Here is a 27,916-nt window from a genome sequence, read left to right on the forward strand (position 1 = left end):
TAAAATAAACAAATTTTAATTTATTGATAATAATAATAACTAAAAAAAATATTTTACACAATACATTATAATTAGTATTACACCACTAAGAATAATTACTTTTAAACATATCAAGTGGACTAGCAAATAAAAGTTAACTTATACAAATCTTGTTTTATAATAAAGTGTCAAGGAATCTGTTGACGGGGACTTTCCGTGTTTCTTTAAAATCACTCTCCGAAATCTCCTTTTTTACGGATATTTTTGTACGAAATTACATCCCCAGTCGTAAGATTTATATAATAGTTACAGTTACAGGTTAATAATATGGCAGTCCATCCAATTACCACGATGTAAAATTGAGAAAAATTGGTCTGAATAGAAAATATAAAAAAACCGAATGGGAAACCATTAAACTATCCATTAAATATCATATCATATATAATTATTTACGCTATCATAGATTGTCGTACACCGATCTGAAAGAAGCCGTTACAGTAGAAAACAATTTTTTTATTATTAAAAAAGTCTTATAACCTATGTATGTGTAATTCTAGCAATCCCGAGATATCTTTTTATTTAGTTTTTACCTGTGAAACTAATTGGACGTAACTTGTGCCAAGAATTTTGGCGCCAATTTTGACAGCTCCCGAGTCGCACAGATAAAAACAGCCGCGAAACATCCTTACACAGACAAATATGATCATGCATTATTTTAACTCTATTATTGAATGCATAGTATACAAAATCAACTAACAAAATTACGAACTTGTCGCTTGAAACTTTTATAATAAAAAAATGGCGGTGCGTACTTTGATATGCCACTCTCAAACCGTTGTCTTAAGGATATAAATAAATAAATAAGAAAAGAAATACGCCCGTATTAAAAAATTTGTGCTGTGAAATTACGATTGAGCATGATATATTTGAACAATTGAGAGGCGTGTGCGATTATATGTGGTTCAAATCAGCCAATCCGGTAACCCTTGCGCGTATTGACGCAACCATACGCGCTTCCCCTTAATTATAAACATCTACATTTTACATTGTAACCTATCTAGATAGAGGCTTAATAAAAAAAACCAGCGACAACCATCCATTGACTAAAAAGCCAATTGTGCTAACAAAATGAATACTGCATATTTTCAAAACAAAAAAAAACACTGATATAAAAAACTGCTGGTAGCAACAAAGTGTAGAAATTACAAATGCTTAGTTAATTAATAGCCTATACTAGCTTATTCTACGAACTCGAGACAAGATGGCCGTCTCGTACCAACACTTGCACGTGCATCGAACCCACACTATACTCGGTTACTAAGTACTAATAATCGTATGTTACCGTGCAAGATGGTGGTAATGTATACAAAATGAATTCCTTACCGCACAGTAAATTCACTGGTACAAATTATTAAGTGGAAATAAAAAAAAACAGTATCGATTATTTGTTTTAATAGCGTACAGATAATAAATACACATTAAATAACCGGATGAGACTTTAATTTTTTTTAATGGCAGCACCGGCCAACACTTATACAAGAATCAGTAGTAAACAAATATATAGTATATATTGTATAAGATATAAATCGCCCTACATCTTAAATCTATTAAAAATTCCATTCAAATACAGTTTTTTTGTGTGTGGATATTATCAAATGGCAACATTTGCGATGTTATTTATATATTTTTTGTCTAAATATTCATACAATGGGCGTTTATTACAAGTGTTTTCCCAAAGAGATCTTTACATGAATTCGATCTGTTATTATTTATATCATGTTGTGACTTATCTATAATAATCTAATATATAAAGAACATAAATTAGCCCAAACAATTATATATATGAGTCATATAAAAGAAAATATAGAAGCATTCAATAATTTTTCCACATTTTTACATAACTAAATGCATATATTATTTTTTATTACATAATATGTAAAAATATGATAATAAAAAAATCATGACTTTTATTAACTTTCCCAGATATCGATTTGAATGTACATTACTTTATTTGCTTCTATATGAATCATATTTATACATATACATATATGTAGCGACAAACAAATTCCCATTCAAAATCACGATTATATTAATATTTGGTTCTTTAGTTAAGGATTCAATGAACATTTCACCATATATTTGTGCGATGTGCTCATATCTGTAAAGACAGGAGAAAATATATTATTAATCAATTAATTTGTATACTAATGACCTTTATAATTTCATTTAAATTAAATTATAGTGTCTTCTTTATTAAAATATATTAATACAAAATAAACAAACTTTGTATATACGATTTATTTTTCTTATAAATTGAAAATTGGGCAGTATTAGTCCAGCAACTTTGTATGCATGGACTTCAAGATGCAGGATGATGTGAAGGTGGTATAATTCGTTTTTCCCGTCCCCGTAGGAAATCCCTACAGTCCGTAACTTACATAACTACCTACCTGTTAGTAAATAAAAGTTAATAAATAAATAAAACAAAGTTAGTTAATAATATAAAACTCACCAATCAAAAGAATCAAAATGACAGCGTTCGCAGACAGGCTCCGAAGGCTATATTATCTATACATTAATTTGTTATATATATAAATAGATACATAGACATACACACATCTCACATACAGAACGCAACGCTCCATTAAATGCTTTTGTTTTGACGATTAATGATTAACTATACAATAAATAATAAGCGAAATAAACCGTGCCCCGTAAAAAAACGACGTTGAACGGCAATATTGACAAATACAAATATTTAATATGTTGCCAGTCGCTATATTTTGTGAATCGTTCAAAATTTTAATAATCGAGATGTTTTTTTAAATATGGCAGCACAATTCAATAGAAATGCATAATTGGATCGTACAGCAAATATAGCAATTTCCATTTTTTTTCATAGGAAACAACAACATTCAATAACTTTTTTGTTGTTTTGTCTCATGTCTATATATCGTTAATATTGCTATAATATTTGTTCAACAGTTATAGGTATTATTACATAATTATGTTTTATTTAAAAATTTTAATATTTATCTGAATGGAAATTACTTTATTTGCATTGATTTGATTGCATATGATTCATTTATTTTATAAGAGTTTATTTTTTCCATATATGGCGGCAAAAGGGTGTAAAATGTCAATCAGATCAGGTTAGCTTTGAGCTATCGTCCGTGTCGCGAATATAATCTCCAAAGCGTATGTTTTTGTTACTTTCAATAAAAAAAAATATTTAAATTATTCTCATAGAAAAAGCATCATTCACACCAGTGGGGGATAATATAGGCAGCCATTTTGATAATGAGCGGCCATTTTGTACAGTGTGTATCGAGTTGGAAATTTATTATTTTTTTTAAATATTCATACAATTATTTAAAAATGAACACAATAAATGCATTAGTCCGGTTATTTTCATAAAAAATAATTGCATTATATAGAAGCAAATAAAGCAATCTCCATATAAATCTATATTTGACAATAGTAAGTAAAACATGTTTTCCTAACAATACATGTAACTCATGAACACAAATATTATTGTACTGTAACTGAGATGTTATAAGATATGTATAGTATTAGAAAGTGAAATAACCACTTAAATATGGGAAAAAACATTCATTGAATATTGGAGTTTATTTAGAAAAAATGGATATTGCTGTATTTGTTTTTAAAAGATTCAATTGTCTGAAGTGAAATAAAGTAGTAGTACTCCTACTATATAGAGAAGAAGTTGATATAGTATAGTATGATTACCCAAGTATATATATTAATAAAAACAAGACAAAATAGATTTTCATATATATGAGAAATCGACATAAATACGACAATGGACCAGTGGATCCAATATAAAAAGAAATCAAATATATATATTTAATAATCCCATACAAACTCGATACATACTGTAAGCCACGTGATAATGCACCGTAATCTTATTTGCTATATAAATGATAATAAAAAAACGAGACATCGATTAAGACTCACAAGTACAAGAGACAATTAAATATCGATTTTACTAAACATTTAACTGTAATCGAATACACAAATTACGTACAACTTGAATACAGTACATTCGAAGTAACAACTTGCAATATACAGAATGTTCCAAATTCATATATAATGTTAATACAAACATCATATAGAAAATTTTCAAATAGCAAACAAAAGAAGCGATGCACAATCACGCAAAGGGCGGGCGGGTGTCGGGGGGAGTCGGGAAGTCAGGGGGTGCCGGGGGGTGTCCGGGGGGTGTCGCTTAGTTCCAGATGCGCAGGAACGAGTCCCAGGAGCCCGTGGCGACGGCCATCCCGTTCTCGGTGACGCCGAGACACGACACGCGGTTGTCGTGGCCGGCCAGGATGCCTGGAAACAGGTTGAAATTCATAATTAAATATTGATATATAAAACATAATTTTTAAATAAAACATGATATTATACGAAGTATTGTTTTTTTTAAATAACATTATTAGTTTATTAGTAAATTAATATAATTTTGATTTTTTCACACAACACAACATTACAATGATTTTGACATAAAAAAAGGGTTATAAAATTTAGATTTTAATAAATATAAAAATGGTTAAAATTTCTTGTGAAATTCCCATTTTAAATTTTACCACAAAAAATTTACAAGAAAAAAGTAACATCTACTTTAATACCTTTCCACTTATTGTAAAAAAAAACAAATACTAAATAGTATATACTGACCGGCGCGCTCACTCTTCATCGAATCCCATACATTGCAATTAAAATCATCATAACCGGCCAACAAAAGCCGTCCAGACTTCGAGAACGCGACCGACGTGATACCACATATAATGTTATCATGAGAATACATGGCCAACTCTTGATCAGCGCGTATATCGAACATACGACAAGTGGCATCATCGCTGCCCGTCGCGAAAGCGAAGCCGGATGGAAAGAAAGTGACAGCGTTGATATCACTCTCGTGTCCCGGGAACGTCTGCTTGCACTGGCAGTCCCGGATGTCCCACAGCTTGGCGGACGCGTCACATGCCCCGGACACGAAGCTCCTCTGATCCGGTGCGAGGGACAATGACATGACGTCCCCGGTGTGTCCGGTGAACTGCCCGCACTGTTGCCCGGTCTCGATATCCCAGAGGGCGCAGGTCATGTCCCCGGAGCTGGTGAGGATCTGGTTATCGTCGAGGAAACGGCAGCAGGACAGGTACCCAGAGTGGCCGGGTAGCTCGCGGGATACGCGCACGTTGCCTTCGCGGGTTTTCAAGCTGATGTAATAAATACATTATTATTAAATTATTACAAATAATAATTCGCAAATAAACGCTTCTGCAAAAAAATAATCTTTTTTTGGTAAAAGTGAAATAGTTTAAATATAATCAGTCCCCAAATGGCGATCAACCCTCAACACTCCTGTCAGAAACTCCTGTCATAACGCCACTTAGCCTTTGCCTAATAACTAATTAATGAGCAATTTTATAACCTAACAATTATACAAGTTTTCGACTCTACATCTTAGCCCAGTTAAAGCATGTTTAACTATATATATGCTACAATTGTTACAAACTCAGGTTTTCGTAGCAGTTAAAAAGCTACTAAGCCGTAATTTCACGTACATTAAACGTTACTACTATATGAATGTACCAGCTTGAGTCATTAAGTCTTCAATTTTATACTCTTGTTGAATAAAAATTAAAATCTTATAGTGATCTCGTATAAAGAAAATACATTTAAAATATATTAAATAATTTAATTTATTTTATTTGTAATGTTTTAGCTACAATAAAAAAAAATCTTAATTTTATCATTATAATAAAAATAAATCAAAACAGACCTGTGGTATATATAAAATAGAAATCAGGACGCTCATTCTTAATAAAATTTTTATGAAATAAAAAAAATATTTCATACATCGCACAATAAAAATGTAGTCTAAAATGTGACCACATAAGAACACTAATCCATTTCCTACAATTAATTGTGAACAGCGACTCACCTATAAATCGAGCATATATTATCCAATCCACCGCAAGCGACGTAGGAGCCGGAGGGCGCGTACGCGCACGTCATCACCCACGAGGAGCGCAGCGGGATGGCGTGCACCTTGTTCGTCGTATGGCTGTCCCATACTATTAGCTTGCCGTCTTGACTTGCCGACACTAAGTTTCTGTGAGAACGAAAATTATATATTTTTAGATCTATATCGTCAAAAAAAACTTCAGTTAAACGTTTTTTTCTTGAAGTTGGGGAATGGAGTGACTTAACACCCTAGTGTTATGGACCCTAGCTCGTATATAAAAATCGCTCTCAACTCTGGTGTCCATCTTGACACTAAAAATACATAATCTCTCATAATCTAAGTAAGGAAAAATCTTACTAAAAATAAAATAACGAAGCTAATGTTTAAACCATATTAAAAAATATAAATTGTACATATAATTAAATATGCTCCAATATACTTCTTCAATTCTAGAAACTGGCATTTAAAATGTCATATAAATTGAGCGAGCATGATATTCAAAATTATGAACGAAAACAATACAACCAACAGTAAATATCCAACGCCGGGACGTCATTCTCAGAGTGAAGAAGTGGATTATTTTAGAAACCGTCTCAATATGTGTTGTGTTCCCGTCTCGCTCTTATACCTCTACTGGTGATACGATAATTCACTATACGAGCTTATTTGATTAAGCGATTTTAGACAAAAATAACCGAACGAAAGGCCGAAACGAAACTACTTTATTATATCATCGAAGGTCTTTCCGACTAAAGCGTTGCCTATTTATTTATATGTAATGTTATAATGTTAGCACTTTATTTTTTTTTTCCGTCTTTCAACACGAAATATTTCGAAATCGGGCGGATAATGAACAATTGAGTGTCTTGACACTAATTTTTTAGTGCCTACGCATAAGCGAAATATAGCTCAGAGATGCCTTCTAGGTACAAAATACAACTATGACGCAGATTATAAAATTTTCATATATGCTAAAGAGTTTGCATTGAACGGGCTAACAACAGGAACTACGGGTTTGAATTGAAAACGACCCTTCAAATAAAGTCCATTTATCGAGATGTTTTCTACTGCACCTGCGGACACTTAGAATGTGTCATACACAACACTCAATGATTTCGATTTGACAAAACGAGCGAAGTCACAGGCAGAATCTAACATATATAATTCTCCTTTTACCATTTGTTCATATGAAAATTTCCAAATATGGCAAGACAGTGCTTACTTTCCAAGTTTCTACCAGACATGAAGTTAACAGTGATATTGTGACGCATTTAGTTTTAAATACGCTTTTGTCACGTAATACGGCCATTAAATTAAATGAATGAATATGTATAACTTTTTTAAAACGTTACTTTAGAAAATATGTTACCCGCATGATTCTATAGAGTAGGTGTTTCATATTCACATACGATATGTAAAGTTTATCGAAGGCCACCTGTTCTATTTATCGAGATGAGATATTTGTATGATACACAGAAAAGAGTTTGTATTATTTTATTATGAAAGAAGAACGTCACGTTCCGTGTTAACTGTAAGACGATTAGATATAATTATAACACATTTAATATATTAGATATTGTAGAACAATAAGAAGATAATTGGAGTTAGAAGAATTTCTAGAGATTATTATTATCGCTATAAAACGTATACATTAAGCAAATGTAACCTTGACTAATATTTTTCTAAACAAATACATGAAAGAAGAGTGCATAATAACTAAAGCTTTTGGTGAAACTGTTATATTTTTTTATGTGATTTCGTCGTGCTTAAATGAAATAATGTGTTAACAATAATTACATATATCATTTAAATATTTTTTTTAGCCTTATACTACCCCGCAAGTAGCAGGATTGGCAGGGAACTTGGAAATATTAAATGTTTCATTCTCCCGAGTGGGAATTGAACCCAAAACCGTCGAGTGCAACACGACAACCTAAATAAGACTAAGTGCAAAAGCTAGTTCATCCAAGTAATAAGTAAGAAATATTAGAGACAACGGTGACCTATAAACAGGTGGCGATTTCACCGGAAACCAATGTTATCGTTTCTATCCCGCAATTTATTCTTTCGATTGAGGAAAACTCAACACGATGAAGTTTTATATGCGTCTCTTGGAAATTGTGAATACGAGAATGTTTGTAAACAGTTTTATGGTTCATCGCAACATTTTAGATATATTTTGAATCAATAAATTACAATAGAATGCAGCGTCACGCGAGAATCATCTTAGAAGAAACTTCTTTTTATCCATAATTTTTTGAGAAATCTTATCTGATACAAATAGTGTGCTAAAAATGTCTACTTGTAATCCTTGAGCTAGTCTAGTTTAACGGGTGTCATTGCTCCCTAGATTCTACATATTTCACTCTATACACTGGAAAAAATATAACAGAAAATAGGTATAATTGGGAGACTGTCTTTTTCAATACCCTTTTAGTTGTTAAAATTTTTATAAGTATAACTAATGAAGTTACAAATTGCAAAGACGTCTTCCAAAATCAATAATCACAGTTTTATTTATGATTTTAAGATTATATAGTTGAAAATTTCAACCTAATATTCGTATATCACTAGTAATATTAACCTCGAGTCACTCCCCCAATGCATAGCGTAGATCTTGGCGAGGTGGCCGCGCAGAGTGCGGCGCGTGCGCATCTGTATGCGCCCAATCGGCTCCAGGCTGCCGGTGGCCTGCGCGAGCGACGTGTCGCACGCCGCTTTGCGGGCATCCTGTTTGAAAAACAACGATTGTAGATTATTATTTTTTAATAATATGCCTACAATACGGCCGACGAATAATTGGATATTTATACATCTTGCATGGATAAAATAATAAAGATAATACAAGTGCCATGTGAAAAAGTTGTTTTGTTCCAATTATTACAATATTCTATCAAGTCGATGGCAGTTTCTCTTGGAAATAAAAACCTTATTTTTGTGATTTAAGCCACATATACTGACCATGAATAGCCAATAAAGATTATTTTTTATAGCTATCCAAAAAATTATAAAAATCAGAGAAACGTTAGCCTTAGCCATAGAACAAATCAATAAAGTGTGATAGTAGGGGATAGTGAAATAAAAGTAAAAAAATATATATTAATGTCCAAATTTACAAATGAATATCCAATACAAAAAAAATGCATTTCCAAAATTGGAAAATCTTAAAGAATCGGTATTTAAAACTTATCTACTTCCTTTACAACTAATTCTGAAAAGTTTATCTTTACTCACAAGCAAAGTTTTAATGGAAATTATAATAGTTCGTGTGAATTTCGATATTCGCTCAACAATAAAGCGCCGCGTATGATTATTATTCGCCGAAAATTTCATTCAGATTACGGCGAAAGCACCAGGATATACCTAACGTTAAATAGCCTATAAGCATCGTAAGCGCCCAATCCAATATAAACAACAGGTTATTTTAGATTTCACTTTGTGAACTAAATCGATAGTCATATGAATTCTGATAAAACTAAATTTTCAAAAACAAAAGAAAAAAGAAACAAATTACATCGTCCCGCAAACGCGTTGTGGAGTTTGATTCCCACTCTGAGGAATTAATTATATTAAATTTTTAGTTCTGGTAAGAAGACAAAGCACGTTGATGAGTTTAATATAAAACCAAGTAAAAATAAAACCAACTGATTTCTTTGTTTTCTTAATTATAACAACATAAATTGAAACAACATTAAATGACTTTTTTTACTTTGCATTTTTACAAAATAAACAATAAAATTATTATTAAATAGAAATTGTTATTATAAATGACTTAGTAGGTAGGTATATTACGCACGTAGAATGGCATTTAGGTTAAGAAAGCAGTCAAAATAAATAAAAAGACAATTTAAATAACATACGATTACATTAATTTTGTTATACGATATGGTATTCATCATACGTGAGAATATCATGTCCCAATTCCACACATATTGTTTACAAAATATTTAAGCAAAATAATAAGCTATGTTTCGCAAACGTACGCTCTATTTTAACAACATCATTCTTTAAGTTTGATTATATTTTTTGTCTTTGTGCATCTTTTTTTAATTTTTGGAGTAGACAGTAAATATTTTGCAATAAAAGTATTTTTAAAAGCATAATTGAAGTAATAATATTATAAATGATAATTAATTCTATTAAAAAATATTAAATTAATTAATTATAAGTAATAGATTTTTTTAATTGTGATAAAATAACTCCATTTTCCAATTTTCTGTGTGTCAGAATCAGTACTCACGTATCTATTTGATTTTTCGATTTCTTACCAGGAAAACACGTATTCCTATAGGTATTTATATTAAAAACTAATACGAATATAATATTTTTTTAGCTTCGTGTAGGTAGGTAGAGGGAACTTAGTGTTAAGACTCTACGTTCCGTCCGCTACCTGCCTGTAGCTAAAAAATATTCCGCCAAATTTACATAGCATTACGTATTGAGTACCAGAACTCAAGGCCGCGTTTTGACTTCTTACCAAAGCGAGGAAATAAAAATATTAATAAATCATAATGCCTTCCACTGGGTGGAAATTGAACCAACAAAGCCAAAAACGCTTGTGCCCCGGCCGCAAGGAAACTTTACTTAATTATAAACGCAAGAAACGAAAGACCTTGGTATCACCAAAAACAGAAGGAATCTTCTTTAATATTAACAATTATATGCAATTAAATCCCTCTATTTCCTTCCTTCTTATAACGAGCTGCTTGTTTATTATTGTTTAAACGTGCCTACGTTGATGAAATATTATATGAAAAAATATTTTTGTGTATAAATATTATTTGATACATTTATCGCTCGTCGATCGTTTGGTACATTTATTTATAATCTCCGCCAAAAATATGTTTCTAACCATATTATTAATATCATCTTTCATCAAGATAGGGAAGAGAGAGCCCAGAAATGTTAATATCTGTTACTACTTTTTAACCGCTCCATCTAGCGAGAAAAAATAAAATGGGAATTGAAACTACAAGCATCGCATTTACAGTCTGACAGCCTCTAACAATAACAGCAATTGGTTTAAATATATTTAATATTATTTATATACTCACAAGCAACGTACCCACTGTCCGTCATCAGCGCGTAAACGTTAAGCAACGGTAGTAGGAACAATCGCGAGGCCGATTAAATCCGTCGGTCACGCAGCTCACGAGCATATTTAAATTTGGCTTGGGTTTATCATACTTTAACGTAAACCATTCTAATTCTACCTAAAGTACCGTGCAGCACCTACTGCCGACCAGGATTACGGCCGCCCTGAAGTGAGCTGTAGATAGCTACGCAGATTTGATTATAGATTTTTTCTTACTTTTCATTAATTCTTTCCGTGTGAACAATGCGCAAAAGTTGAGAAAGCCTAACTTCAAGTCGTCCATGAATCGACGACCGTACTGTACCGTAGTGGAGAAGATTTTTTTCATACCATATTAAAAATTTAATATGGTATGAAAAATGTTAGTATTTAGTGAAGTAAGGAGGTATGAGTAGCGTGTGATTAGAGATATTTTCCATGGGGGCTGAACATATCCCAAAATTTTGAAATATGTTTCTATAAGCTGTCACCTGGCAACCAGCAAGGACCATATAAGGAAGGCGAGTGAATACAAAACAATAATCGCTTTCCTTTTGAAATACAACACAATATATGTGTACATACGTACCCGGATAGCATTCTTGAGTGTTTCCGCCTCCTGGCGTAAGCTGTCAAGTTCGTTCATGGTGCGCTAGCTCAATATCCTTCTTTGCTTATGCTAGACTGCGCGCGCCTCTTGCTACGCACACTGCACCAACCTAGGGACAAAATAATAAATTATTATTTATTGTTATAATGGAAAAAATCATTTAATTTTCATGAAAATATCTATACTAATATTATAAAGCTGATGAGTTTATTAGGTGGAACGCGCTAATCTCAAGAAGTATTGGTTCGAATATCAAGTTTGAAGTTTAGTTTTGAGTTTGAGAATTGTGTTCGATAATCGAGGAAAGTAAAATATTTACATCACGTTAATCGTGTCAATATAACAACCCACTGTCCCTGCAGTAAGAATTACATCGGGTACTTGCAATGTGACCTAAAAACATATTTATATTTTTTTATTTAAATAGACTCTTGCAAGTACTTTTAAACGTCAAATGATTATAAAGTTGTCACCGGCTCGGAAGCAAAAGTTTTGCTGAGAAGGGCCAGCCAAAAAGTCAACAGTTGCTCTTTTCAATATTGAGGTTACAATTTCATTGTTTAATACAATAATACAACGGTAGCTATCCTACATGAAAATTAAACGACCGAAACAAGTTATTTTTATGATCACGAGGACCAAGCCACAGGTGAGAGCAAGTCTTATAGTATAAAATGTATCTATAAAGATGTGTAAATAAAGTGCGCATTCCATAGCCGTTATTTATTAGCATTGAGTTTTGTTTTATCATTTCTGTATGTAAAAAATTACAAATATAATCAAACAATAGACGTATACGTGAAGTATAAAATCAATAGGTAAGTCTAAACTAAATTAAAACAATAACTTAAGAAAGTGAAAATATTCGTTATTAAGACAAACATTTTATTACATATGACTATTTCATCTTAACTCTATCCATTTGATGTTTTCTTTCTTCTTTTAGTAAAGTAATTTTTAAACAAGACAAAACATTAGTTCATATATGGACAACATTAAAAGCATATTACATTAATATTTAATACGGTTTCACTGTGCACATAGGTATGCGCCTTCAATCAACTAGCACCATGTATGGCACAATGGTGTATTGAAGAAGTCTTACACATACATATAACTAAAGATAAATTGATAACTAAAGATATCTGAACAAAAAATATATTTGATATCTTGAACTTTTAATTGCAGTTAAAAGAAGAAAAAGAATTAAACGCCACATACATGTTACTACAGCGTGTATATAAAAATAATTTATTCCCTCGAGTAGGAATCGAAGCGACACCGATGGCCATCGCGTTTTCAGTCAGACACTATACCGTTACGACAAGGGGGCCTGTTTTTTTTTACCTTTCGATATAGACAATATTCAGACTAACTATAAAACGATTATCGATAAGACGTCACTGTGGCGTAGTAAATACCCTACCCTACCCTACTACCCTAGTATTGAACACAAGCGTTATAGGATCAAAATCAAATATTTAAAATGGGGTAATCTAGGAGAAAAGTTCTACTGTTCCATGGTCTTGAAGAGAATACTAATGAGGATGTTACGGAGAAGATGCTTCAAGTATTATCCAACCATTTCAAGATGTCAGACATCAAGTCCACTGCAATTGAGTCGTGCCACAGGTTGGGTGTCAAAAGAGACTCTGCCCGGCCCATACTTCTTAGGTTCAATAGCTGCCAGCTTCGTTCCAGCGTATGGAAGGCGAAAACTAAGTTGAAAGGCACGAAGATAACTGTGACAGAGTTTCTAACTAAACCTCGCCAGGAGGTGTTCACTGCAGCACGTAAACACTTTGGCATTAAGAAATGTTGGACGTCAGATGGTATGGTTGTTATTTTATTGCCAAGTAATTCGACGATCAAGATTTCCTCTCTGACGGAACTCAAACAAGTAATAGAAAAAGGTCCGGTAAAGAAGCCCACCTCTAGCAAATAGTCTGTTTATATCATTTTAGTTTGGCCGGTTAATAGTACAATGTAAAAATATATAGATAGATTATCTTCTCCATTGTAGGGTACACTGTATATTTCTCATTTAGCCAAATCTAAAAGTTAATTTTTTTTTAACCCTCAAATTTACTGAACTGCCATATGTAACTTTGTTTATTTTTAACATTTTGACATATGTCATTTATCTATTGTGTCAACTGTCATATTTTGATTTGTTTTACGTTCCGGTTTTTTTTCTTAGATTTTATAACTGGTAACTTTTAACTTGTTTTTTTTTTATTTAATATTTAGTGTAAAAATGTATTTTATTCAACTTGTGCAGGTATTATTATATTGTATTTTTTTTTATTAGTATACTTTTATATATTTTTATATATTATATATATTTTTTATAATTTTTATTTATATATTCTATATATTTTTTTAAATATTAACCTTATGTTGGATGATTTTGAATATTTTTCAAGTTCTTCTAGTATTTATAATAGTGCTGACAGTGATGAAAACTCTGATTCTGAACCACTTTTTGATAAACTGTCGAAAATTTTTGACAATAATTGTTCTACAGCTCTCTCCTTAGTGCATATTAACGCGCAGAGCATTCCAGCTCACTTTACTGATCTTCTCGCATCCTTTAGCTCCGGTGTAGTTGACTGTATACTTATTTCTGAGACCTGGTTAAAACCATCGCTTTCCTCTGCCTCTTACCTTCTTCCAGGTTATAAGCTATATCGCAATGATCGCACTGGTCGTGGTGGTGGTGGCGTTGGTATTTATCTTCGCGACAACATACCGGCCCGTGTCGTTTCTTGCTCTCCTCCTCAACCTAATGGGTCTCTTGAATACCTTTTCCTAGAGTTGTCGTTGCGTCATACAAATGTACTTGTCGGAGTCTTGTACTCACCGAATGACCAAGTTAATTATTTTAGTACTCTGGATGGTATTCTTGAGATCCTCCGACCCCAATATGAACATATGATATGCATGGGCGATTTAAACACTTGCCTTTTAAAAAATGACCATAGAACACATTTGTTAAAGGAATTATATGAGTCGTTTAACTTATATCTTTTACCTATGTCTTCCCCCACTCATTACTTTCCTAATTCTAGGCCATCTCTTCTTGATCTTATTTGTGTCTCTAACCCTAATCTTGTTTCTTCTCACGGCCAAACTACCGCTCCGTTTTCTTTTCATGATCTTATCTTTCTTTCCTATAAATTACGTCCGCCTAAGTTCAGAGGCAAAATTTTTTTTCAGCGCAATTTTAAGCAAATGGATGTTGAACGCTTAAGAGAGGAGGTGAGGAACATCGATTGGTCTTTCATAATGTCATCTACTAATATTGACAATATGGTTGAATCTTTAACAACTGAACTGATTAACATTTACAATATTCATGCCCCTGTAAGACCAGTTCGTATGAAGCATGCGCCTGCCCCTTGGTTAACTGATGCTATTAGGAATATTATGGCAAAACGCGACAGAGCCAAACTTAAACACAAAAAATCTCCTACTCCAGAAAATTTCACTGTGTATAAAAAGCTGCGAAACATCTGCAACAGAATGTGTAGGGATGCTAAGCGTCGCTACTTCCATAAAACTCTTCAGAATCTCAGTCAGGCACAAGTATGGAGATTCTTGGAGTCATTTGGTGTAGGCAAAACCACTGAAACTCGTCAAGTTTCATTGGATCTTAATACTCTCAATGTTTTTTTCACTACCCCACCATTGAATATAAATCCCATAGTAAAATCTGAAACACTTAGTTTATTGTCCCATATTGACCTACCAGACTCCATTCCCTTTTCTTTTACAGCTGTATCTGAGGATGATGTCAAGAAGTGTGTTAGCTCCATTTCCACTAAAGCCTTTGGAGTTGATAATCTCAGCCTTGAGATGATTCTTCCTGTGTTGGAGGGCATTGCACCAGTGCTCACCCACATTATAAACTATTCACTGTCAAGTAATGTCTTTCCTTCACAATGGAAGAATGCTCATGTCATTCCATTACCCAAAACATCTAATCCCTCCGATGTCACTGATTACCGTCCTATATCTATCCTCCCTGTTCTATCCAAAGTCCTCGAATCTTTAGTCAATACCCAGCTTTACTCCTTTCTCTCATCCAACAATCTACTGTGTCCCTTCCAGTCCGGTTTCCGTCCCTTCCACAGCACAGTTGGAGCGCTGCTGAATATTACGGAGGACATACGGTGCGCTATGGACAACACCAAGCTTACTGTTATGGTTTTGCTGGATTTCAGCAGTGCTTTTAACTCTGTGGACTTCGATATACTTCTTGGCACTCTTCGAACAGTCAATATTTCTACTACAGCGATAAACTGGTTCCGTTCTTATCTCTTCGGCCGCCGACAGTGTGTGAAAGCAAACGATATCACATCGACTTGGCTTGAACTCACTGCTGGCGTTCCTCAAGGCGGCGTTCTTTCTCCACTTCTCTTTTCTGTCTTTATTAATAATATTTCTAGAATCATTACTTCTCCCTTTCATCTGTATGCGGATGATTTGCAGCTTTACCGTCACAGTTATTTAAATGAATTGGCTGAAACCATCGAAAGCTTAAATAGCGATCTTGGTGCTATACAGTCGTGGGCTCAATCTTTTGGTCTATTAATTAACCCTAAAAAATCACAATCTATTATTATAGGCAGTAATAGACTTAGACATAAAATCAACTGGGATTCTGTACCAGCGATACGCTACTCTGGAGTGCCAATACCGTATTGTAGTGAGGTTAGGAACTTGGGTCTTATAATGGATTGTAATATGTCTTGGGCACAGCATATTAATGCAATCAGCAGGCGCATGCATTTCTCCTTCCATTCTCTTAGACGTCTCCAATATTTCCTGCCTCAAAAACCAAAATTATGCTAGCGCAATGTCTTCTTCTTCCAATTCTCGACTATGCTGATGTTTGCTATTTGGATGCGACCGAGGAGCTACTTAATAAATTAGAGCGACTTCAAAATCTCGCCATACGCTTCATTTACGATCTACGTAAGTATGACCACGTTTCTCAACTTCGTGCTCAACTTAATTGGCTCCCAATTCGCCTTCGCCGTGATATGCACATCCTTACTTTACTTTTCAAGATCCTTAATTACCACAATTTTCCTGTTTACCTACGTTCCCGCTTCAACATTCTTCCTCGTCCCTCACGTTCTAGGCGGTCGTGCGTTGTTCCGGCGCTCGACATACCTAGGAGCAATGCGAAATTCCTCCAGAAATCATTCACAGTGTACGCCGCATCACTTTGGAACGATCTCCCCATCCCTATCCAAAGAAGTCCTTCACTAATGTCTTTTAAATCCCAATTGAAAAAACATTTACTCACTACTGTGAACAATTAATTCACTGGATTCAGACAGTTTTTTTTTTATTTTTTTTTTCGTGTGTAAAACAACCGCACTCCACTTGTTTGTATATATGTATTTATGTATGTATATGAATATATATATATGTATGTAAGTATGTGTGTATGTATGTAAGTATAAATATGTATGTTATTTATGTTATTTATATATTCTTTATTATCATAAATTTAGAATGTATGTATTTGCTATTATTAATTTATTTAATATTTAATTACAATCTTTAGACGTATATGTATACGCTATTTATGTATTGGAATCATTATGTGTCTTCTTTATTATTATTATAATTTTTAATTTCTTATTTATTTTTCTCTCTGTTTTAAAACTGCACTGTAATCTCTTCCCGCTGTTGGACAGTCATATCCACTTCCTTTGGTTGGCTGGAAGAGATTTCTTTTAGAAATAAGCCCACCATTGTTAACGAATTTTTCAATTTTGTTTTACTTGTATGTAATTTTTAAGTGCAATAAAGTATATATTATATTATATTATATGTAACAAGTATATTCTCGACATAGTGAAATAACAAGCAGCATCTATTTTCACCATTCAAGATATAGAATATTCTGGCAACAAGATGCACAGCTTCGAGTTCCACTATTCGAACGAGATGTCCTAACACTAGGTTTATAAGTAATATGCGGTGTACAATCATGAAGCCATAAAAAAAAGTAACTCTGACCATACTAAGACGCTCCAATTATTTTATTATTATTGAAGCATAATAAAAATGATTGACGATTGATATCAAAGTGATTAAATTAATTATCAGGAAAATATATAAAACAACTGCGCGATAGCGATATCTAGTGGAGTTTATCTCAAAGCAACACAAAACACCATTTAACTCATTACAACGACTTCAATGATAATATAATAATAAAATTTATGTAATTAGAGCGAAATAGTAATAATTGTAAGTTTATAATATTTTCTTGGTGGTTATCAGTATCTAACGAAAGCCGAGAACGGAGTGACATTAGGTTCCCTCTGCCTACCCGGCTATACACATATTATAGGCGAGATACAGTTTAAAGATTATAAAAAAAAATAGCTTTAAACTTGAAAAATAACCTTACATACAATTATATCGTAGGAATGAAATACCTAAGATAAATAAGGGAATCAAAAAGACAAACATCACAAATGCACTACTACCACTATGCTACAATGGAAAAAAAATTGAATCCGCTAATCAAGACGCATAGTCTTAATATATATGAGGAATAAAAAAAATCAAAGTAATTTATTACAAGCATATACATATGTATATAGGTATCTTCAGCAATTAGCAGGAAACGCGGCACAGGAAGCAGTAACTTTTGATTAAGGGATGTAATTATTAACTCAATTAGTAAATATTCCACTGCGGTGTGCAGATATTGCAAACATTTTATACACACCAGTAAATGCAACTCTAAAATCTAATTAAAAAGAAAATTGTTGTTTTTACAGAACTTATTCTGTAATATTTAAAAATTTAATGTCAATGAACCCACTTGAACATTGAGTTTCGCCACTTAACAGGAATGGAGAAAAGAACAGTGTCTGAACACTAGGTTACCTTTGCCTAACCTCCTATGTACGGAATACGGCGTGAAGATATAAAAAAACATACAAAAATAATAAATATACAAAAAGATGATTTTGACTTTATAATCATAAACAATGACATTATAATTAGTAGAGTAATTGTAAAGGTGACCAATATTATAATTAGAGCACAACTCATTCAAAAAAATGCAAAAAAACCAGCCCATGTGGAGTATGAAATTTAATAGTTTCTATTATTTTTTTTCAATTCCATGTATCTCTCTATTTTAGCAGAAGAACAAATGTGTACCAAAGACTTTTATTATGATTTTAAAGAAATGAAAAGTCTGATTATAACATGATTCAAGTATTTATTTTAATTTATCTGTTATCATAAAACAAAATATGTTAATAAAATATTCGGTATTCTGGTTTAATGAAATCAACTAGAAGAAAATTTACCCAGAACCTATATAACAATGTAACTGACCCCGCTCAAAAAGCAAACAGTATAAAAAATAAGAAAAAAAGCTTTTAATTTTTAAAAAGGACTGTACAAGGAAGCAGATTCCTACGTCGCGTCGTAAAGAAAGATAATTACAGACAGACAAGTCATAATTCCTCATATTTATGCCATCGGGAAGGTGATTTAAGTGAAATATAATGATAATGTGAGAACAGTAACCATGATGTTTAAGAAAAACATTAAAAAAGTGCTATGCCTTTATGTAGTGTTTTTGTTCCAATATGTTAACAGAGGATTTCTTAGCGCGACGATTGTGGGTTCGATACCCATTCGGAAGAATAAATTTATTTGCACTAGCTTTTTTACTTACCCTGAGAGTGCTCAGGGTAAGTGAAAAAAATATGGCTATAATAATAAAGTTATCTACTACTATCATAATTTAATTTAATTTATGTGGCGTTTTTTTGCCCGGAATAGTGTTTATTTATAATTATTTAATTTCCCTAATCTAGACTACCATTAAAAGCACGGCCTTAAGTACCACCACTCAACACGCCTCAAGAATTTGAGGAACGGAAGTATTTTAACACTAGGTTCTCATATTTCCTATCCGCTATGAGCGGGATTATGTGTGAAGCTATAAAAAAACAGAACTTCTATAGGTTTAGAAAGGCACATTAGTAACTTATACCTGGCTATTTCGTTTAAAACTATGAACCCATACATTTCCCAATCTGTAACCTGATATATAAACAATGGCAACTTTTAACTTTTTAAGTCCAATAGTGTCGTCTGTGCGTTGTCAAATAGATAGATATTACTGAAAACTGGGCCAACATGCAATCCTTCACAGAAATATAATACACTACACTACCAAACCAACTAACAATAATACAAAATGTAAGCCTAAAACAAAGTCCGTCTCAGTTGACATTGGGTAACACAAAAGTAACTCGAGAGTTAATTTTCACGTTACTTTGTCCTTTTACTACGGCATTAGTTCGAAAAACAAGGAACACTTAGACGTCGAGTGGCAAGCGTGTAGTTGTCAGCTATTCTTAACACATTTCACACCTCTTACGTAAACGAGAGGCTGCTCGATATATACATACACTACTTGCGAGCAGAAAACATATTACGAAATAAGACAAAAATAGCTGTATTTGGTTGTAGCTATGGAGCCGACCTGAAATGACCGTTTTGGACACTCCCCTAAGACTTGCTTGGAACAATAGTTAGCAAAGTTAGCCGTGACTGACGCAAAGTTGTATAAAACTTGGCGTAAATTGGCCTGTCTTAATAAAATAATAAATAACATAAGGAAAACGTGGTTTTTAGAAGTTCATCGTTTAGTTTCGCCACAAGACACTAGGGAATTGTAATACCTCATAACGCGAACAGTCTGATATGATATGGAAATATAAAAAATCTTCTATTTTTACATTAACATCTGTATTAATTATACAATAAGCCAATTATATATTTATTATGATATATTTATTCAATAAGCCAACCAAATTATAATAGTATAATAATAAACATATGTATGTACTCATATACCATAGTAACGTATGCTATCATCGTTCCAAGGTTGTCTTGAAACCAATGACCTTATTTATAAAAACATAATAAATAATCAATTTATTTGATAATCAATATCAAGGAAACTTTGTACCACATGTTTAAAAATAAGCGTTTTGGTACAGTTCAAATCTAGATAATATTACAGATACGTAAATAAATCTATACTTAATATTGTAAAGCTGAAAAGTTTGTTTAGTTGAACGCTCTAATCTCAGAAACTACTGGTTTGAAACGAAAAGTTATTATTATGTTGGATAGCCCGTTAATCGTGGAAGTCGATATGCTAATTTACTAGCGGCCAAAGGTAGCTCGGGCCTTCAGAATGTGTCATGTGTCATATATAAATTGTTCCCATTTGACTACGGGGACAAAGGCTCCGGTAGTACCTAGGTATTCGTACATTTAAGAAATCAAATATATTTTTTTATGAAGCAATTCGCGTGATATTTAATATTTTAAATTAATTGAAATTCATTTACTTTTTGTGTGTTACAAATAAAATTATTATTATTATAAAATTATTTATTATTATTCACTTACAAAATAACAATAAGAGTACTACCAGCCTTCTAATTATCAACGAAGAAAAATTTCAACGTAAGTTGGAGCAGCTACGAATGAAATATTCATAGAATAAGGCATGGGAAAACCCCATATGATTCACCATAAATAGCGTTCACTACATAGTAGAGCAGGAGTATAAATTATTTACTTCCTATAGAATATTCATTAGAATGAAAATCGAATTAAAAATAAATTAAATTGTAACTTTTATTGAGCCGATAATTAGTATACAAATGCATATTATAGACATTACGTACCTAACGTTGAAAGCAAAACACTAACATAGGGTTAAATTTTACTACAACCAAACTATGTTCCACCATTAGTCCTTAAAAAAATTGCACTTCCAAGCAAAAATACTATAACTATGACTAAATAACATTATATATGAAAAAAGAAGTCGGTTAAAAACTAAAATGCTGTAAACAACGACACGAACTGAACTAGTAGTAGTAATCACTATATTACAACATTACAACACAAAACAACACCGCATATTCAACAGCCCTACCCTACCTAGATTTGCCAGTCCCAGGGGTCCATACGCTGCACATGCGCAGAGCGCGCAACGCACCGACCACCCGAGCTGAGTCAGCCAACTAATATCACCGACAGACATCGAACACGTTACAACTGACATACAAATGTATAACTTTATAAATATAACGTCTAACGAAGATAGAGATAGATACCATATTTTTGCAATTTGTCAGTTACAGGAGTTGAATATTTTAGTTAACGTTGCATTTCAGTTGCAAAGCTGTTACAATGTTATGATTTATTTTAAATTTGCATAGCCACTTTTTAAAATCAATAGTCGAGGATATCCGCCATTTTGGCAGCCTGACCAATTAGGAATCGAGCTCGCCTAGATAGTTTAGAATCGATTTCTGAGTGAAGTAATATCCTAATTATATTTTATATATAAACATTGATTTCTCATTCTTTGACAGTCTTAAAGAAAAATTGTAGCTGTTCGAATGTTTTCATTATAAAATGTAGTGGTGTTTGTTTTTCCGTAGATCAATTCTTTCAAGTAGCAACGGTCGGCTCTCAGATAGTTTTTAATACAGCTATATATAGTTTCTAATTTATATTGTTACGTTACGAACTGGTATAACACGGGATTCCAGATTTAGTTTACTATTCATCCAAAATCCATGGAAAATTGAATTATCGATTCATCGAAGTCATACTTAGATTAAGTGTTTATGGATCACGAGATTGCACTTTTAGGATTACGCTTTTGCCACATTGCAGCAATATGAGGTACCCATATCAATCTGTTACCTAATTTTCCGCCAGTTTAAAGACATGAAGACCAAGACCTGTCGGTGGAAGTATATGAATGCCAAAATTGCGCAACACAATGAGACACTACAAATATTTTTGACATAAACACTGAACAAGAATCAAACTCACAACTATTGCATCTACAATCCAAATATCCTACGACGCAATAGGAAATTATATTTACACAGGTAATGTATTTAATCAATCAAAAGACTTAATGAACACCTTCACACACAAAACTTTCTTTTTCCAAGCCAATACTTTCTAAATCGATTTAAATCGAAATGATTTAATAGCAGCGCTGTAACGATTGTATATTCGCAACACGTTTAAATCGATATCATGTATCGATAGGAAGGCATTGAAAACAAACAATGGTGTATCTGACGAATTAAAGATGTCTGTGTGATATAAGACACTGTCACCTTTCATATTATAATGAATATAATACGTATCGTCCTTTGTGAATTATAAACGGGAGGTTCTTATAAATAGTTCTTTGGAAAACATAATAAAAACCATAACATTTAAATAAAAAAAGAATAATCTCAATATGACTTTTGGTTTTACAAGAATTTTGTAGACATACATTTACGAAAATTAGCACATATGCTTGGAAGCTTAAACATATCATACTCAAATATTATCTATGTTCCAATGATATATTTTATTGTTAATATTAGTTAAACAATGAATTACTTACATTATTTTACACACTGAAATGAAAATACTGATTATAATTTAATTGCAATTATAAACACGTACTTCCTTTACATTCATTCTCTATTCTTCTATATTAAATCAACAATAATTCTATACATGTGAAGTGATTGGCAAACCTCCAATTAATAAAAGAAGCTTCCTAAGAAATAACAAAATTTCGTCATATAGTGATAAAATGCTGCATCATTATGGGCAACAGGTAGATTTTTACATTACATCGAAACTAAAATCTGAAGAAGGACACTGGGTGTTTCTAGATAGTGACCTTTATCACAAAATAAGGGAGATAAAAAAAGAGGATTGACAAAAAAGTTTTGTTTTTCTATGAAAAGAATTAATATTAACCATTTTTTCCTTTTCTTGACAGAATAAACAAAAAAATCAAACATATTATTTGCCAATTTACTCTACAACTACAAGAATATAATGTCAAGACAAATGAAGATCAAAACCTTACTGTATCAAATTACCAACTATTTTAACATTGACACGTGAAATCTTTAGTGCGTGTGGATAACAAAACAAAGAAAATAAATATTTCACTCTCCCAGTGGGAATCGAATCCACAGCCGGTGCGTTTGCGGTCGCACTCTTATGATCCGCCCCTGCTCCACGACGGCCTCAGTGAATATTTTTATTGAAATAATTTGGTTTTCTCATTCTGATTACATTCTCCTTCAAATTGAAAAGTTTAAAAAAAATCTGGTCTCTTCTTTGATTATGGCGCTCCGATCATGCCAGTCAATCTACTAATCATATTGTTAATGTTTGCATTTTAGCTTTGCCGTTTAGCTCAACAAAAATAAATTGCCCATTAACACATTTATGTGAAAAGGTTTTTTGCTATAGAATAATAATAAACTATTATACAGGCAAAGCCACTACTGATTTAACATCCACCTTTTTTATGCGAAATCATTTTCTATAGCTGTTCCTCCCCGGTAGCTGTCCCTCCTCCATAGCTACCCAGCTATGTGCCTACCCAGAGCAGAGGGATCCTAGTATTAAGACACTCCGTTTTCCATTAACTTCCGTTCTTTCCAGTGGGAAAGTGTTCCGCCAAATTCTAGAGGCATGCGTGTTGAGTGGCGGAACTCATGGCCGTGCCTTGTTTGGCTTACAAAGCTAGGAAATGAATATATTACACATTTAATTCCTCCGGGTAGGAATCGAACCCACAACGGCAACCATCGCCTTTAAATACGCAGGCTTGTGCGTCTATAAAGGCGACGACCTTGCGACACGACGGCCTCTATTCAAATTCAATTTTGAAATATTTAAAAACATTAATTCTTATGTTTTGTATATAATATCAATTTAAATAAGGCACAATATCTGCCGACTCACTGTTCAACAGATTATAGTTAATCCCAATATGAACATATAAAAAGGTAATTCAATTTAGATAACAGTGGGGTTAACTTGGGTATTCCCCACACCTTGGCAACACGAAACATGACAACTGCAAACATTGAAGTTAAAGTTCTAGGTTCAATAAACTTAATATAATAGACACATTGTCTTGTGTATTTATATTTTTTGGTATAGATCACTTTCTAGATACTGGGCATTAAATAGCAAGTATAACACCTTATTAGTATATAAAACACATAAAAAATTGCTACTAAAAATATTGTTACCATTACATCAAGAATGCCTTAATTGGAAGCTTTTTCAGGCAAATGGCTAAATATAAAACTAAACATCAGTAATGGCCTATTCTATTCCATGTATGGATGTAGCAGATGGAGGGCTAACCTCTTATAGCATTGTACAGGGTAAAATGAGTATAAACCTGTTGAGTTATTTCTGTACTTGAAACAGAAAATATATTACTAATAATTATTTTTTATACAATGTAGAGGTGGTGGAAAGTATCCTTGATGTTATGTGTAAGTATAAGCTTACAAATCGGCATCTAAAATATTTTTTGGTGTTTTAATGCTTAATATTTATTAGATGATAAGAGTTCTTATCAGAACATTCTAGCACATACTACAAGGGTCCACTAGTTATTATTTTAAATTTAATGTTGGTAGAAAGAGGACCTCATACCAGAAAACAGAGAGGCAAGGACTAATAATAAGGATGGGTAGGTTTAGTATACATTCAGGCTGCAAGTCCCAGGTACTATTGAAAGGTTCTGTCTACATTGCAATAGACCAGTTAAATGGAATGCTGCTAGCTATGAAGTTTCTTCTGAATGCTAGTCTGAGTTTACATTACAAATACCTTTTAGTTAAATTTTTGCATTTTCAAATGAATGTTTACTGTAGTCTGCAAATATTTCATAGTTTTGTACATATGTAATATTATATGGAGAAAATGACACAAGCTTACATCCTCAACATTCAATTTGCAATTGCATTAATTTTATACAAAATTTAATTATTATGAAAAAAAGTTTAACTATTTTTGCAAATATAATAAAAAATATTACAATAATTATACTAAGATTAGACTTGAATTAGTATAAATCATAATTATTATCAGTTAGCAACATGTAATGTGGAGGTTATTAAGAGTCATGACACTTTGCTCTTGATTTAGTTCTGACTTTCAACACATTATGTGTGCAGTTTATTGCCAAATTTGTGTTGTAATTTGAATGCCAAATAAAAATCTAATAAAATGTGTTATTTAGTTGGTAATATATTATTTTCATTACAAGCACGGTACACAGTTGTGTCACGCAACAAGCAATGTCTTGATAATTGGGTGGTGGAGAATGAAATGTCGTAACTTAGCACTAAGTTCCTTCCGTCTACTCTGCTATATGGGGGATACACCATGAAGTTAAAAAAAACACCTAATATAGACACCGGCATTTACATTATTTATTATTTTATGAAAAGCAAAGAATCTTCCTTGAACATTTTTCAATTCAGACATTGCTTCCTCAAGCTTATCGAGAACATATTTCTTTGAAATTCAATTTAGCGTTTAATTTGTTACAATAACAATTACTCACCACTAGGTGCAAATCATTAAGCCATATTCATGCTAGTAATATGTTAAATATGCTTTTTAAAGTATTGTTATAATAGCTTTATTGTATGCAGCAGGTGGTATGCTACAATCCAATAGTGCGCTTTGTCTTGATCCCAGAGCATGGAAAACGATAATATTAAATAATTCAGTCTCCAAATCAGGAATCTAAGCCATAATTCATCAATCTTTAAAAATATGACACTGTGCTGTTAAACCACAAGCACCTCTCAATAAAATTATTATTATGAAAAATTGCTAAATACATATATAATTCTCTATGAATAATTATTACATATAAAAGAATGCAATTTTGGAACAAAGTATAAAAATCACATATGAGTACAGAATACCTTGTTAATATTAATGTACTATTTTCTAGGATAATATGTTTTTAATTGGCATAGATAATTTATGTATGTATGTAGTGTAAGTAAAATATGTTTATTTGACTGAAATATTTTATGACTCAGTTATGACAAACAAATATAAATATGCTAAAAGAAACTATTAATTTAATATAAATATTTAACAATATGTGCTCAAAAACAGATTTACCAATTTGAGTAAGGTTAAATATATTAAATAATATATTTTGCACTAAATAATAGTAACACTCATCAATTTTCGTTGTCATGACTAATTATTAGTAGAAAATATGTACTTCATTGTAATGTTGGATCATGTTTGTCTTAGAAAAATCTTTAAAATGTCTAATGAAATATTTAAAATAATATTATTTCATACTTTATACACATTTCCTTATATTAATATATTATAAATATATATGCCACATTTAGCATACATAACATACATTATGTAAGTAAGAAGGATATATTCCAAAAATCTTCCTTACGTGTGTGAAGAAATCTCCATAAAAACTAAATTTGCAATCATATGGAGCATTACAAGATGTAATCTGCGAAATAGAAACGAATAGTAACAAATAACGCCCAAAACATGGGGGAAAATTACATATTGATAAGGCGAACGCACGAATCGATGTCCCTCTATATAACAGGGCCGTGCCTTAAATATACATATATTATATACCGCTAGTTACCTCTAGTTTACGACAAATTCAGGATATCCTTCCGTAAAGTAGGCCCCTAAACGATACTATTAACCTATAGTAACTACTGAATTGATTAATTCATCCTAGTAACAATAATTCCAGACATGGGTGTATCTACCACGCATTCGGCCGGCGACCATTTCAAGGGTTCATCGAATTCGTTCGAGTCACACCCAAATGTGTAAAACGTGAAAAATATATAACCATTATGAAATATCGACAAGAAATTAAGCTTACAAATAGTAATATATGTACGACTTTACCCCACAATCAGCGAATCTCTTGCAATAGATCCTCCAGTGGTTTTCGGGCGCTTCCTAAACCACCATTAAGATTGGATCCTTTTCTTTTGGCACATTTTGTATATATCCAACAAACACTGCACTAAACTGGATATTCAAAAGTTATTAACACGGACTCTTTCACCATTTAGTAGTACATACACCCTCGAGCTCAATCCTTTTCAGTTTTCACGTCCATTTGCAAATTGCGTCAAAGCTCCTTCAATCCTATTGGCGAGTTCTGCGCTACTGTGGATGGATTCGATTGCGCCCTCTGGACCCGCCATACTGAACTAAAACTTACAAACATGAGAAAACCAACCTTAGTACCTTGTAATACGTTGTAGTAAAAACCGTTCTATATCTGCTTATGACGTTTTAGAAGAAATGTAAC

At 32.6% G+C, this 27,916-nt stretch overlaps 1 protein-coding gene across 1 annotated transcript; it reads right to left on the minus strand.

The window, feature by feature from the left end:
• On the minus strand, nucleotides 1–27,735 carry Gbeta13F (guanine nucleotide-binding protein subunit beta-1). The gene is made up of 7 exons (XM_085202041.1): nucleotides 27,505–27,735; nucleotides 11,638–11,767; nucleotides 8,559–8,704; nucleotides 5,951–6,121; nucleotides 4,681–5,222; nucleotides 2,492–4,335; nucleotides 1–2,137 (listed from the first exon to the last, which is right to left on the minus strand). The coding sequence occupies exons 2-6, from the start codon at nucleotides 11,692–11,694 to the stop codon at nucleotides 4,229–4,231; spliced, it is 1,023 nt and encodes a 340-aa protein (XP_085058167.1). The 5' UTR covers nucleotides 11,695–11,767; nucleotides 27,505–27,735; the 3' UTR covers nucleotides 1–2,137; nucleotides 2,492–4,228.
• Nucleotides 27,736–27,916: the final 181 nt, after the last annotated feature.

The sequence above is a fragment of the Heliconius melpomene genome, chromosome 18, assembly GCF_056956725.1.
Source record: "Heliconius melpomene rosina isolate 202511_hmr_F chromosome 18, ASM5695672v1, whole genome shotgun sequence".
In the NCBI taxonomy this organism is placed as follows: domain Eukaryota; kingdom Metazoa; phylum Arthropoda; class Insecta; order Lepidoptera; family Nymphalidae; genus Heliconius; species Heliconius melpomene.

What these genes read in the sequence shown, in the direction of transcription:
- Gbeta13F (XM_085202041.1), bottom strand. Translation starts at nt 11,694, where the DNA reads ATGAACGAACTTGACAGCTTACGCCAGGAGGCGGAAACACTCAAGAAT. An exon ending in CACTCAAGAATGCTATCCGG is followed by an intron (nt 8,705 to 11,637) that starts GTACGTATGTAC and finishes TTTTTCAAACAG; the next exon opens with GATGCCCGCAAAGCGGCGTG. An exon ending in GATGAAGAGTGAGCGCGCCG is followed by an intron (nt 4,336 to 4,680) that starts GTCAGTATATAC and finishes ACCTGTTTCCAG; the next exon opens with GCATCCTGGCCGGCCACGAC.